At 39.4% G+C, this 15,582-nt stretch overlaps 1 protein-coding gene across 10 annotated transcripts in view; it reads left to right on the top strand.

The window, feature by feature from the left end:
• SLC15A2 (solute carrier family 15 member 2) overlaps positions 1-14,681 on the top strand; it is a 105,841-nt gene extending 91,160 nt beyond the window's left edge. For 7 of the 10 annotated variants that reach the window (XR_015746564.1, XR_015746566.1, XR_015746565.1 and 4 more), the window contains one exon: positions 4,153-4,496. Coding sequence is in view for 7 of the 10 variants with exons in the window: in XM_087950225.1 (XP_087806351.1) it covers positions 4,153-4,329 (177 nt within the window). In the remaining 3 variants the exon portion in view is untranslated. Of the gene's footprint in view, positions 1-4,152; positions 4,497-13,017 lie in introns of those variants that run through there. The other 3 variants (XM_087950228.1, XM_087950229.1, XM_087950226.1) reach the window with 3 other exon arrangements.
• The last annotated feature ends 901 nt before the right edge of the window (positions 14,682-15,582 follow it).

The following is a 15,582-nucleotide window of genomic DNA, read 5'->3' as shown; positions in this document are numbered from 1 at the left end:
TAACCTGCACAGATGAGAGAGAAAGGCCATTGAACAAATGAGCAATTACCTAATAAAGCAGGAAAGGAGATGTTACAATTGAATGCTGTTAATTCCACTTCTAGCTGTACCCACTCTCAAAAAAAACAACAACCCACCTTAGAGCCAGGATTGACTATCCACTACCCATTTCTTTCAGTTAGTGCCCGTAATAATGGGTGTTTATCGGTAAAAAAAATAATAACACTTCATATAAATCAAGGGTGAACTCAGGGCCAGGGGCTGGATTCAGCCCACGAGATGCTTAGATCTAGCCCAGAGGACTGCCCTGGAAACAGCAAAGGCCTGCAGTGCCTCTGCCTGCAAAAATGGAGCTCTGTAGGGCCGCATGCAGCCCTCACAAGCTCCATTTTCATTGGCAGAGGGTTTCAGGACGCCGTCTCAGCTGAAAATGTTGCTTTCAAGGGCCACACGTGGCCCCGCCAAACTCTGTTTTCATTGGCAAAGGGTTGCAGGAGGCCAGCTCAACTGAAAACAGAGCTTTTCACTGGCAGAGCACTCAGGCCAACACAGGCACCCCACCCTGGCCAGGCTCACCTTGACCTTCTGAGGTCAAACAAAATTCTTGATATAGCCCTTAATGAAATCGAGTTTGAAATCGAGTTTGACAATCCTGATATAGTTCCTATATGGACCAAATATAAATGAAACTAAAAACAAGATAAAAAATTGTTCTAGACTTTTTCTTTTTTTAAGTCAAGTTTTTTAAAATTTATATATAAGTATTTTGATTACACTGTATTGTCCGGGCATACCATTTTACAAAACAAAACAAAAGAAATAGTAACATATATACTGATAGCAATAGTACAACAAAATGATTGTAACCATATAGCTAACTATATTAGCTATTGATTACATTAGCATACTTATAGTTATAAACAACATTCATGTTTTACTTGAACATAACAATACTCTTTCTTCATCTAATTTCTACCTCTTATCTCTAACCATTGATAAAACCTATCCCATATTAAGTAATACTCTATCTCCTTTATCTTTTATTTTCAATAAATTGTTCTAGACTTCTAAGAGCCAATTTACATGTGTGTCAAGGCCACCAAAATTCTCCTAAATTGCAGAATCAGATTCTTACACAATCATTTTCCAGCCTGTGAAAATTCTTTTGCAGAACAAACACTCCATGCACACTAGATTTTTGCCCATTTCTGGATATACTGCTACCCTTCAAAGAGACAGCTCCACTGGTAGGAGGGATTCTACCAGTTCGCACCTATTTGCTAGAACCGGTTGTTAACATTCTAAGCAGTTTGGAGAACCGGTTGTTAGAAGAAATTACTGGCCTAATCCTGTAAGGAAGGCAGGAAGGAAACATTCTGGTGTTGCTTACAGAAACTGCCTTTCCATTAACCCTTATTACATTCTTGGCAGGACTAGATTTCCTGTCTCAGGAACATCTCTGGAGTTTTTCCCCCCTCCTTTGCTGGTACTTTGCTTGTTTGGAGTGACCATTCAAAGTTACAATGGCACTGAAAAAAGTGACTTATGACCATTTATTCACACTTACGACTGTTGCAGCATCCCCACAGTCATGAGAGGCCAGGTGAGGAGATGCATGCCTCGATGTGAGTGATATTGAATTGGCCACGCCCAGCCAGTCACATGACCACCAAGCCACACCCACCAACTAAGCCACACCCACAGAACCAGTTGTTAAAAAATTTGAATCCCACCCCTGGACAGCTCCCAGCACAAAATTCTGTTTTCTGATGAGAACTGCTAAACTCGTTTGTATTTCTATTTATAGTTACCATAACTGGATGCAAAAATCAAGAAAATTACTAGAGAGCAGAAATGCTAATGCTAAAATATATCTTTGCTGCAATCTAGGGATCAACTGAATATTTGTTGCTTAAATATAACAGCCCTAAATTATCCCAAAAATATCCTTGATGTGATCTTTGACATTGTTTCATGTGATTTCATGTGAAAGAAATTATTATTGCCCACCTGAAACTGTTTCTCCTATTTAATAGCATATCCTAACCATTTGGGAGTTACAAAAGAAAGTTTTCTCTTTTTTTAATTTGTAAAGCAGGAATAAACAGTGTTGCTCTTAATATTCTAATCTTTTCACGTTTCATTTCAAAGTAGTGTTTTCCAATCTCTGCCAGCACAAGCAATATTTTACAATCCATTTGCTGTGCTTCATTTGTTATAGGCAATGCCTTGACAGTTTGTTTCTCTGGTCACTGGTCAATGCTCTCTTCAGCCATTTTGTTGCTGGACCAGAGAAATGGTGAATTATTATTTAATCAGTCTACTGGTGAACTGGTGAAACAGTCCCTCCCTCCCTCCCTTCCTTCCTGTTTCTTTAACCCATCCACTAATAAAATGGTGGGCCTTTCTCTTTCTTTTTAAATGACCTATCTAAATGACCTAAAAGGAGGGTAGTGCAGGAAGTAAACAAGGCTGCAAGAAAGAAAAGTGGGAGAAGGAAATGTGTATGTGTGGGCGAGCTGTTGTTTGCATGTACAGTAAATAAGACTCCTTTCAGTTTTTAACAACTGTGATCAGAAGGGACCAGATTAGTCCTAAAAAGATGGCTGATGGCCACTTGAGGTTCTCCAAGATATAGATCATCCATCTTGGGTCAATTATTGCTTAAAGAGGAGCAGAGAAATTTATCTCAGTATTTCTCCTGGGAAATTCCTTAGCTCAAGTTGGAAAATGTGGGTTTCTAATACAGCCATTGGAGATGTGGTATTTAGGGGGTAGTCTTTCAAAATATAGGCTAGCATACCGACACATATGTTCATATGTGTGCATCAGTGGTGGGATTCAAATTTTTTTACTACCAGTTCTGTGAGTGTGGCTTGGTGGGCATGGTGTGGCTTGGTGGGCATGGCAGGGGGAGGATACTGCAAATCCTCCATTTTCACCCCACTCCAGGGAAAGGATACTATAAAATCTTCCTCCCCACTCCTGGGGGAAGGTTACTGCAAAATCCCATTCCCTCCCCACCCCATTAACCTGCTTTCCAGCTCCATTTTCCTGTGCAGGGCAACAAAAGAAGACCCAGACGATAAACTGGGACTTGGGAGTCAGAGAATAGATGGGGCAGGGCCAGTCAGAGGTGGTATTTGCCAGTTCTCTGAACTACTCAAAATTTCCGGTACCAATTCTCCAGAATTGGTCAGAACCTGCTGATTACCACCTCTGGTGTGTATCCTCTGCTTTTAGTACCAATCTACAAATGTTGAAATGTTCTTCTAGCCAGATTTTCCCATGCTGCTTTGCTCCAAGTTAATGAATTATCTCAGAACTCTAGCATCACCGGAGTTAAATAAACCTATCCTCACCCCATCAACTTGTTCTGCAAAATAAACCAGTTAATAAGAAGTCGTTTTACAGTGTAAGGAAAAGGGATTGAGCTCAATAGATTATCCTGCCAAGACATTTCATGACATTAAATGTTCTTCATGAAAGGATATTCTCAGTAATCAAGTCTGGAAAAAAAAAGTTTGCGGAGTTATACATTTGAATTGCAATACAACATTCTTTTGATCCTGAAAATAATCTGCATTATTTAGTTAGTTAGTTGGTTTATTTATTTGATCCTATCTTTATTATTTTTACAAATAGCTCAAGGAGGCAAAACATATCCAATGCACCTTCATCTTCTTATTTTCCCCACAACAACAACAACCCTGTGAGATGAGATGAGAGAGGGTGAAAACCCACAATGGGGTTATAACGCTGAAGTTAAACAGGCTTGGTTGTATAAAGTGCTTGAAGTTAAAGGACTCTGATCAGCAACCCCAGATAAATTACTTTTGTCTGTTTTATAGTGGAAAAAATTTAACATTACAATATCATTTACTAACAACATACTACAGGTATTGTTCTATATCTACAGAATTTCATTAATCATTCCAGAGATACATGTACATCTTCCCACAGCCCAGATTCTGATTACATCTCCCAGATAATTTGTAGGCAGACTTTCCCCTTCTGTACAATTTACAAGTTCAGGCAAATGTGTCAGAAGTGAAATATTTTTGCACTGTATTATCAGTAAGAGCAGGACATAAGTGTTGTAAGCAAATAAATAATGGAAGTAATGCTTTGTTTAATCTTTTCTTTCTCCAGTGGGCTGAATTTATCCTTTTTGCCATGCTCCTTTTTATCGTCTTTGTTATTTTCTCCATCATGGGATATTTCTACATTAGCACAGACCCAGAAGAACTTGCTGATAAAGGAAATGAACACGAAACATCAAGCAATAAAAACATGATTGGCCTTGTTACCAGGAAAACAAAGCTATAAAGGGGCTGCAAATACTGGAGTTAAGTCTGAGAGGCATTAAAAAAAAATAAGATAGTGATTGGACAGATTTCTTTCTGATGCTATGATCTCATCGAATATCTTCAGAGGGAATGAGCAAACTAAGTTATTGTTCCCCTGTATGTCAGCTGAATAAATGCATCCAAATTGCTGGAATGGTACCTTCTTAAAAGGTAATTATAAAGTAGTTTTAGATATTCTGCCTCCATCAGGCTACTGGAGTAATTTTTATAAGTTTTATATGTAAAGCACACTTGTGTCTGGCTCTCTGTCTATCATCTCTCTATCTCTATCCCTTTATCCCCTTCCTCTCATCTATCTATCATCTACCTACTCTCTCTCTCTCTCCCTCCCTCCCTCCCTCTCTCTCTCTCTCTCTCTCTCTCACACACACACACACACACACACACGCACACACGCACACATCTATCTCTATCCCACAAAGGATTCTTCAAATTAAATAAAACTTATTTACAATTAAATGTGTATAATAATATGTTGTAAATCACTATAAATCCATTGTAGAATTGTAAGTTGAGACAATCTTTGCAAACTTTAATCCGTTTTAAAATGCTTTCATTACTCACTTGAAATAATGCTTTGATTTTGTATTTTTTAATTGTAATATAAATGTGTAAATCCTCAAAATATGATAGATTTCCTATACAGAAATTATATGAAATAGCATGCTAACTTCATGTGGGATAATTGATATTCATCTATATCACTTCATATCAAACTTGCTGTCAAAAAGTTTTTTGGATGAGATTCAGTCAATCACTGAGACAGAGTACCTCTGTATCAGAAAGGGCAGGAATTAGAACAAAAATAGAATAAAATTAGGTGATTGGCGAGATCACCTAACACAGTTCTATGATAGCAGAACCAATGTGAAAGTTAAATACCAATAATATAGATGACTTTCATATAAGAATGCTGGCCATTCAACATTTCTTTTTGTCAGCTTCCCTATTTTTCATTCTTTCATTTTGATGGAATCCTTTTTGCAGTTCTTGGCATCCTTTGCCAATTACAAATCATTTTAAGCTTTGACTTTTCTAACATCCTCTCTAGGCTACTAAATGTACCATTCCCTGGGGGGTCTATCACTTATTCCATTTTCATGATGCCTTTAATCCCCTTTCTTGCTCTCTTGGTTGAATGAGGACTACCTATATGTTTATTACATACTGGGTGAATAGACTGTCTGTCTATTATTGCATTGTTTCCCAAGGTTCTTTCTTATTCTCAGATTCAGAAAATTTCTCCCTATCCCCAGTCTCTGCCTTCTTCCTCCTCCTCAGTAACCACAGAGGTCCCTTCCCATCCCAAAACAAGGAGTCAGGCAATTGAAATCGGGTCCCCATTCCTCATAGCCAGGAGAGGAAGGATTGTAGAAAATGGGCTCCCTTCTAGCCTTATGTCATGGGAATGCAATAAGATTCTAGGTATCATAGGGATTAAGGCAGACATCCCTCCTCTCAGCAGTCTCTAGTATCAAAGATATAGAGCGGGGTGTCAAACTCCTTCTGTGTCTGGCATCGAAACAAGTTCCCTTCAAATTGGAAGAGTCTATGGAGAACAGTGGACATAGACCAGTGAGATATTAGGAAGATATTCATCGAGGATAGCTGTTTTAAATGAAAAACTACCAGGCTAATATCAGCAGCTACATGGTGGGAACCAGTGGTGGGATTCAATTTTTTTTTTTACTACTGGTTCTGTGGGCATGGCTTGGTGGGCGTGGCAGGGGAAGGACACTGTAAAATCTCCAGTCAGAGGTAGCATTTGCCGGTTCTCTGAACTACTCAAAATTTCCACTACCGGTTCTCCAGAACTGGTCAGAACCTACTGAATACCACCTCTGGTGGGAATCCTGAAAATCAGTTAACAGTGGCTTGAAGGTGCACACATACGCTGTACTGGAAAGCATATGCTAAAACAATGCAATGGTATGAAAATGAGCCATTTTCATCAAAAGATGCATAACAACCAAAATAACAGTCAACCCTTTAACGTTTGGGAAGCCTACACTAAAATCCAAATACACGGTATCCCATGACACTGTAGGAAAAGGAAAGAACTGTAGTAACTAAGCAGTAACAACCCTGGGTATTGCTGGCTTCACTTGTCAGCCAGTGTGAAGAAATAAAATTCCGGTAGTCCTCGACTTATGACCGCAATTGAACCCAACATTTCTGTTGCTAAGTGAAATGGTTGTTAAGTGTATTTTGCCCCATTTTACAACCTCTCTTGCCACAGTTGTTGAGTGAATCACTGCAGTTGTTAAGTTAGTAATACGGTTGTCGATTGAATCTGGCTTCCGCAGTGATTTTGCTTGTCAGAAGGTCGTAAAAGATGATCACATGACTCTGGGACACTGCAACCATCATACATACATATGAGTCAGTTGTCAAGCATCTGAATATTGATCATGTGACCATGGGGATGAAAAATGGTCATAAGTCACTTTCCAGTGCTGTTGTAACTTTGAATGGTCTGTAAGAACTGCTGCAAGTTGAAGGCCACCTGTATCTGATTTTACATTTGCCATCAACACTCTTGAAAAGAAGATGCATATTTAAGCCTTGCTTTTACCAGCAAGTATTAAGACTGGCTGTCCTTGATGCCTTTGGTCTCTCTCACTCTTTGTTGGCTTACAAATGGATGGTCCATCTCTTCTGGTTCTACATTGTTCTGCAAATGTCTCTCCAGATTCCCAGGCTCAAAAAAATTCCCTCAAATCTCTCATAATTTTAACCCCATGTTCTATGCCAACTTCATTACTTTGGCTTTCTAAGGAGGTGTAGATACTACTGCCATAACATACATTTTTTTCTCTGTTCTTTTGCTTGTGTTCCTTTTCAACACAAAAATGGGTTCCTCCTATTTTTATGACAACAACCTGTGAGCTGAGTTGAGCTGAGAGAGGGTGACTGGCCCAAGGTCACCCAACTGGTTTTCATGCTTAACTGTAACCAGAATTCACAGTCCCCTGGCTTCTAAGCTGATGTCTTAACCAGTAAACCAAACAGGCATTGTATTTTTTAAAAACTTGTCCCTCAAGTTTTTAGTGCCAGCCTTCTTCATCATAAAGTCTGATGAACCATACTGTCTCCGAGGTATGACTTCTCTACAGGAATTTAAAGAAGCTTATGTAAAAATTATTGGAAATATATTTTGAATATTTTAAATGATATGAAGAAATTGAGAAGTATCTTCATTTATGTTTGATTATGAAAAGACTCTCAGATTAAGCAAATCATAAAACGGCAACTGAAGCATGATGGAGGATTAAAACATTATTGTGATGTCTTTGACCATGTCAGTTGATTTTTTTCATTAAGATTTTAAAGAATATTCTGAGATTACAGACGGAGTTAGCACCAAACTTGCCATTCATTAGGTCAATCTTACATAGTTTTAACATTAGTAATATTTACAATTTCAAAATCATAGGTTTAAAAAACTGGAAATAATTCATGGTTCCTGGTCATAAATGTCTATGAAGGCAGATGTGGGGAGAATGATAAAATGTGCATCACAACACCACAATACTCGTATAATAATACAGAGATTCCATTTGATATTACAACATGCATTTTATCATTTGGCATCATTAGACACCCTAGCCTTTCTCCTCCTCTCCCACTCCCTGCTGTACTCTTGTGACATAAGTTCTCCACAATTGATCATGAAAACCACAGTAGGTAGCACAATGAGCCAGTTTGGGGAAATAGTTTAAGGCAGGGGTCACCAACCTTTCAGACCTCAGGGACCATTAAATTCATAATTTTAAATCCTGCGGACCACTAATATGATCTACCTAATGACTGGCTAGGGGGACGTAGCTAGATGGTCATGTGACTGGGTGGGCATGGCCAACTTGATGTTACTCACGTCGAGGGGCACCTCGCTGGCCTCTACTTGCCCCTCTCCTCCCAGCCATTCCTTGCCTGCCCACCTGGGTTCCTTAGGGCCCCAACAGGAATCAGTTGCTGGAGCTAAGCAGCCACCACAAGAAAGAGTTGGCAAAACAGTGGCTCAGTTCAAATTGGATCTGATCAAGAAGGAGGCTCAGTAGAAACACCTCACTGAGGACCAAGAGCAAGGCTTTCCAAGCAGAAGGAAGACCTGTGGGAGTGCAAGGCCAGGTACCAATGCCTGGAGGCTCAGTGGGCAGAGATGGTCAGCCAGTTCCAGGCCACGATGCAGTCCACTGGAACAAGGCCCTCCAGCTCTTTGCCACCAGCAGCACTTTCCTCCAGCCTTCGCTCAAAGCCCTGAACCAGAAGGCTGAAGAAGATGCCAAGCTGGAATTTCTGCCTCCCTCCAACCTGCACAAAAAGACCCCAAAGGGGGAGACTGTCTGCAGCAACACAAACATTCATTGCACATATCCGGTCCAGGGGCCGTAGTTTGAGCACCTCTGTTTTAGTGCTATATAAAAAATGCAAATAATTTTTCTGCGGACCACCAAAATTTTCTTGTGGACCACTAGTTGGTGACCACTGGTTTAGGGCACCGGGATGGAGAACAGGAGCCTTGGTAGCACAGTGGTGAAAATGCAGTATTGCAGGCAAAACTCTGTCCACAGCCTGGAGATTGATCCTGACCGGCTCAAGGTTGACTCAGCCTTCCACCCTTTCAGGGTTGATAAAATGGGAACCTAGATTGTTGGAGGCAATATGCTAACTCTGCAAACCACTTAGAGAGGGCTGTAAACCATTGTGAAGTGGAATATAAGCCTAAGTGCTAGTGCTATTTCCAGTCCTGCTTGGGTGACCTAGGGGAATTCTCATTCTCTCTCCCTCTCCCCACCTTTTCCTCCCTCCCTCCCCCCTCTCTCTTATAATTGCAACATTATTAGCCTGCCTAGGTGGGTTTATACAACATTTTTTACAAGTTACAAATGTCAATGTCAGTGTCCAGATAATCATCCATTTTAATGAAAGTTTTGAGAAAATTAAGGAATCCTCCAACAAAATTTTGCTATGAATATAAACAGAGCATACACTAACAGCATATAAACTGAGGCAACAGAAGGAATGATTCAGTTCCCGCCAGCTGCCAGGTTTATTATCATAGAATGCTGGAAAATTAAAATGTAACTTTGGTCAAATTAATGTGAGGATGTTTATTTTTTTTCCTGACTGAACAATTAACAGAACAATAAAGCCCAGGCTTGACTTAGGGTCATATACATGAATCCAGCCATTCAGTCAAGTCCTTAATCGAATGTCTATTGGTACTGAGACACTTTAAGGGAAGTTTTGCTGACAATAGAAAGTGCAAACTTTTGATTTGAACTATGAGTGCTAGGATAGGAAATAATCAGCTGTTTTTCCCTAGGCAGGCAAAACTAGGCATGCAAAACAGGATTATCTTGTAGCACAGTATTTCTCAACGTGGACCACTTTAAGACTATGGACTTCAATTCCCAGAATAGTTGGCTGGGGAATTCTGGGAATTGAAGTCCACAAGGCTTAAAGTGGCCCAGACTGAAAAAACAGTGCTGTAGCTGATAGAAGCATTTCTGCCATAGGGATGATTGCATAGAAAAGACACAAGATAACAATCCTGACTACTGATAACTATAATATGCTAATGAATTACAACTATCTTGTGTTTTGAGTGAGAGTAAGTCATGTGGGCAAAAGCCTGAAAGAGGACATTGAAATATATGGTTCCTTCCTTGGATTCTGTTTCATTTACTATCCTGAGCACAGCCAGTATAAGTTAGTCCAAAAAGACAGAATTGTTGTCTTTTTCAATTTTTAATGCACATGATAGCCATTAAATACCAGGCACATTCTCCAAGGAATAGATTTGTTTCTCCTACATTCTGCTTTATGATAAATACAAATTAGCTCTGTCACAGCTGAATTGCAGGCATCTGCTGATTTCTGAGCTGCTTTGAAATTGAACCACAAATAGACAATTAGGTCTCTTACTCTTCCAAACTTCTCTGCCTAAAGAAACAGATGAATTCCAGCATGGGTAAGCACTAGCAGTCATGATTTTAAATTACTGTAATTTTAAAATTTTTATAAGCCTTCAATTTGGATACTTGGCACTGAAACATATATGGCACCAAGTAGATAAAAATGATTGGGAAGTTTTATTTAGCAATGAAATTGGCAAGGATTTAACAACTTTATCCACAGACAGCAATGTTTCTGGAACAATGAGATATTATTTAAAATCACAGACTGTATTTTCTAAACACATTTTCTTATCTATGCATACAAAACACATACATAATAATCAAAGCCAAAAATATAACAGAGAATAAGATTAGCACAGATTGTCGTTTGTTCAGAGCTTTAATTAAAGGAATCTTGTTCCAAGATCATAAAAAAAAATAATTTCATGTGTGACAGGAGTCTTTATTTTCAGTTCACATTGCCAGATACCCTTTGCCTCAATATGTGGTCATAGAAGAGGAATTAGTAACAGGCCTTTAAAAATAAGAACCAGAAATCCGATTCTGACCAATCAGATTCAACACATTACAAAATACTTCCAGTTTAAAAGTCAAGGTTTCTACAAAGTGTCTGAGCCATCAAACTATAATAGATAGGATTAAAAAAAATTGCAAAACCACACATTGATAGGATTCACGTATCATGCTAAGTCATAATGAATTTCTTTGGTTTGAACTTCGCATACTATGTCAATCCAATCATGGTGATTTTTAAGCTATGGCATATAAGTTTAGCTTTCTCCCCAGATTCCTTCAATTATAAATTATACTGCTTCTTCTATGTAGGATAAAGGATTAGAAGATGGGAGAGATGTAGATGGGAGGCATGAGAAATGTCCTTAGAATCAGCTTAGTGGTGATTTTGGAAGTTGTAACCAACACTTATGATGGAGACCAGGTTTGGGAAGCCTGAAACAACAGATTTGTCCCTGTTTCCTACAATGGAACTGTCCATCTCATTTGATTGTCACCCCCTTTCTTTCCACCAAAAATCTCACTGAGATCATGCTCAAAATGAGGACCGTTCTGGGTTGGAACGAGACTACTATCACACAACTTAATGGATCACGCAGAACATATCTATTTATAGCAGCTCTGAGGTAGAAAGTTAACTTCAGCAGGACTGTCCTCTTCAGCCTTTGTTCTGAGAAATCCTCAAGCCAACCGCTCTGAAGAAGTATTTTCATTTCAGTACCTCATTCTGAGAGGCCAGCAGAGGTATACCAGAATCCAATACCTTCCTTGGAGAAGTCTTCAATAGCATCCTTTATGGACAAAGTGGTAGCAGAGCACCTTGTGCCTCCCTTCATTTCATCTACAACTATCTCACTTCCAATGTCTGATTTTGAGGACCTTCTCAGTCAGGAAAAGGGATGGTAGAAAGAAGTGTTTCAGAGAGCAGGTCCTCTTCAGCTGCCCTGTCTTTTCCTAATAAGTTGCAATTCATGTCAGTTACAATATCCACTCATGTACGAAAAGGTCTTTTGGCATTTAAAAAGTGGAAGTCCAAGGATGGTTACATTGTCCTTGGACTCCACTTTTTAAAAGCCAGAAGAATTTTTCTTACATGAGTGAATATAGTACAGATTTACTGCAATCATCAATAACAGAGGTGACAGCATTTTACACTGAAAGGGTTTACAACATCCCAGATTTGCTAGGTCAAGATGGACAGCACCACTTTTATTTTATGAGGTGTATCACCTCTTTACATACATGGAAAATGAGGAACCTTTCCTTGATGATGACCTTTAAAGGTACAAAATTAGATTTGTTGCAAAAAACACATATCTGTAATCCTGGCTGCAGTTCTTGCTGGTTATATATAAATGACATGGGTCAACTTTTAATGCAAAACCAAAAACTGAAAAATATTAAGAACTTTTTGATTATTGGAGGATCAAATTGACACTCCTCCCCCCCACCCCCGATAAATGCATGCCAAATATTGGCAAATTCACTATAGCATAATAATTAAGAGAAAATACGAGTGTGCTTTATTTAGCATATTAAAAACATGTGCAGCACAGATGAATGCATACCATCCATGGAATTCCAGAACATGCTTTGACAAAAAGACATTCCAAAACAGAAGCAACAAGGAAGCAATTTCCACTTACAATCCAGATCCAAGTCACCATCCAGTACTAGACTGTTGTAGCTACCTCTGGCCCAGTGATGGGATTCAAATAATTTAACAACCGGTTCTCTGCCCTAATGATTTCTTCCAACAACCAGTTCACCAAACTGCTCAGAAAGTTAACAACCGGTTCTCCCGAAGTGGTGCGAACTGGCTGAATCCCACCACTGCTCTGGCCCCTAAACCACGCCATAAATTTATATCAGCATCATCATGATGTCCGCTGGGCAGGCAGGATCAGCATGTCTTCCTGTTCTGTAGATTTATATCTGCCTCCATTTTTTTTTCTCTTGATGTAAAGTACTTCAGTGGTAGAGCACATTTTCTGCATGTAGAAAGTCCTGGGTTGAGTCATTGTGCTTTCCAGCAAGAAAAAAAAAGTCTCAGACAATAGCATTTTTCTTGAGATCATGAGAAGCCCCTAATCATAAGTACACCATTCTAGTTGGACAAGCAATAGGACGTGCTATAAGATAACTTCCTATAATCAAGTGCACTGTATTTCTATTTCCTGGATACTAGTATATTTTTCTCTAATTCACAGGACCCTCACTGGAAAATTTCAAGTCACGTCATGCAATTAAAGTTCTCCTTGCCTCCCTTGTGATAGATAAGAAGGAAAGCCAGAGCATTTCTTGATCTCAAAGTAACTCTTGGATCTTTTTAAATTGTGTAGTACTGAAATATTCGACAGCTGTGATTTCCCTACCCCTAACCCAGATCTGCACTGGCAGAATAAATTTGCACTGTCTGTGTATTATTATGGCAAGTCAAGGTACTGGTTTTAATTTCACCCGGGAGTTGATTGTTTCCGGTTTCCAAAGATTTGGTGTTTATTCCCTCTGATTCATTCCCCTTTGCCATATAGAGTAGCAGCTTTCTCTCCGTCTTAAGATGAACTTGGAAACTTTGCAGAACAAAGCACATCATGCATCAGAGTGCCTAGAGACCTCTAGAAGACCAACAGGGCTGAGTATGACAGCCAGTCTCTCCTCTTTCTATGGACTATGAGAACTATATTCAACACACACAGAGAGAGAGAGGCACACAGGCTCATTACCTGTAGATCTATAAACTCCCCCTGGCTACTTTCATATAAAAATAATTTCTTTGGGGAAAAAAAGTATTTGTCAGAGATGTGGATAGAGAAATAATTTATTTCCAGATGATATCTATTCAATGTACGTTTGCTCCATCTATTTTTGAATCCTTTTGTGATTTTTAAGAGTACATATTATTATCTTACTCTCCCAATGGCCCAAATAGGCATACAAAAATATAATAATGTGTAATGTGAAGTATATTTCCGAGCCAAGAGTTCCACTACAAAACCTGAACAAATACAGAAACTGAAGGACAACTTCATTAGGGTCTAATAGTCCAAAAAGTGTGGATAATTTAATACAGATAAAAATGCAAACTGCAGGAAAATTTCAAGATGCCTTTGAGCACATTCATATTATGTTCTAATATTATCTGTATGCCATCTCTAATCTCTCAACTTTTCCAAATTGTTCTTTCTTACTATATGATTATTATAGCCAGCACCAATCTTTCTAATGTGGTGCTGTTAAATGTACTATGTTGTCAGTTCCCTACACACTGGGTAGATCCTTATACTACCCAGATTATTTAAAGTCATGCTCTGGCTGGTTGATTATTCATGCGGAACGTAAGTTTGCATTCAAGATTTGTCTCGCTTAAGTGGTAGCATTTGCTCAAATTTAACTCATAATTTCTCTCTCATCTCCTGTTCTGAATTTCTCTCTCGTCTCCCATTCTAGTTTCTTCTTGCACTGCCTCCTAGATAAAGCTGTCAACGGTTGTCATGTCCATCTTTTCCATCATGGTTTCCTATTATGGCTCCCCTGAGTTCTGTCAAGCTATGTTCATGGTGCTTTAAGCAGAATAAGCTGAGTAAATCTGTACAGCCACACTGCCTTGTGTAGACACCCTTTAAATCAAGCAGACAGATTAAATTAGGCTCCCCTGATAGATTGATTCGATGAGCCAATTTGGACAAAGGTGGAGGTATTTAGACTATTCCAAAGAGATCAGGATATTTGTTTAGAATTAAGGTAATGGAAACCTTTCAAGATGCAACTCGTATGTATCTTCTGCTTTTTATGATATTTTTCCCCCTCTCTCCCCTCACTTGAAGAAGAGTTTCCCCTTCAGCATATTAGAATTAAACTAAATGCTCATTACATGCATGATTACACTTTACATTTACGTTAATAACGGTGAATACTATCCAGGGAGAGAGGACTAGCCATTTCTTCTATGACAGTCTTGATTACCTTCAGGCAGGAGTTAATAATAGCCTAATGGGAATGGACATCTTGACTGTGCTTGGGATTCTTTAGGGCACGAAGGATGCCTGGAAGCAGACGGGATCAGGACACAGTGGTATTTCCCTATCTGGGACCATCCGATTAAGGGGTTAAACCTGGCCACTTGGCCTACGTCACTTGTTTATGAAGACAATATTCCATTAGTATAGGATTAAACAGCGATGGAGGTGTCATGGGCCATGCAAAGACTACGACAAGGCCAGGGGTGGGGTGCTGTGCAGCCCCCCCCCAGCACCCCATTTTTGCTCCCAGGAGGCTTCCCTGAGGCCCAATAGGCCAAATAAAAACAAATTGCCTCCTGGGCCTCAGGGAAGCCTCCTGAGCAAAGCAGTACAACAATGGGGATCAGCTGTGCTGCTCATTTTAGATTAGCTAGAAAGCAAGAAATCTAATGATTTCATGCTTTCTGATTAATCTAAATCGTGCAGCACAGCTGATTTTCGGAAAACAGCTGATCAGTGGGGAGAAAAAAAAAGGAAATACCTTGATCTTCGGAGAGAACTGGTTCGCTCCCAGCTGATCTTCAGAGTTACCAGTTCAGACCCGAACTGGGCCGAACCGGTAGAATCCCATCCCTGGACAAGGCTCTTTTTATCCCTTGCTTTTAGAGAACATCTCCCTTCTGTTTTACTCCCAGCATTTGAAACAGCCTGGTGATCTGAACATGAATTTATTTTGTGTTTCATCTGAGATGTTTCTTTCTTTCCCTTCCTCTCTTTATGAAAAGGAATGTGACACTCGCAATGGCCAAGGAG

The sequence above is a fragment of the Notechis scutatus genome, chromosome 1, assembly GCF_049901735.1.
Source record: "Notechis scutatus isolate UNSWTSFEM ecotype Mainland chromosome 1, rNotScu1.2, whole genome shotgun sequence".
In the NCBI taxonomy this organism is placed as follows: Eukaryota; Metazoa; Chordata; class Lepidosauria; order Squamata; family Elapidae; genus Notechis; species Notechis scutatus.
Note: the sequence above shows the minus strand (reverse complement) of the source record. Positions and strands in the feature narration are given on the sequence as shown.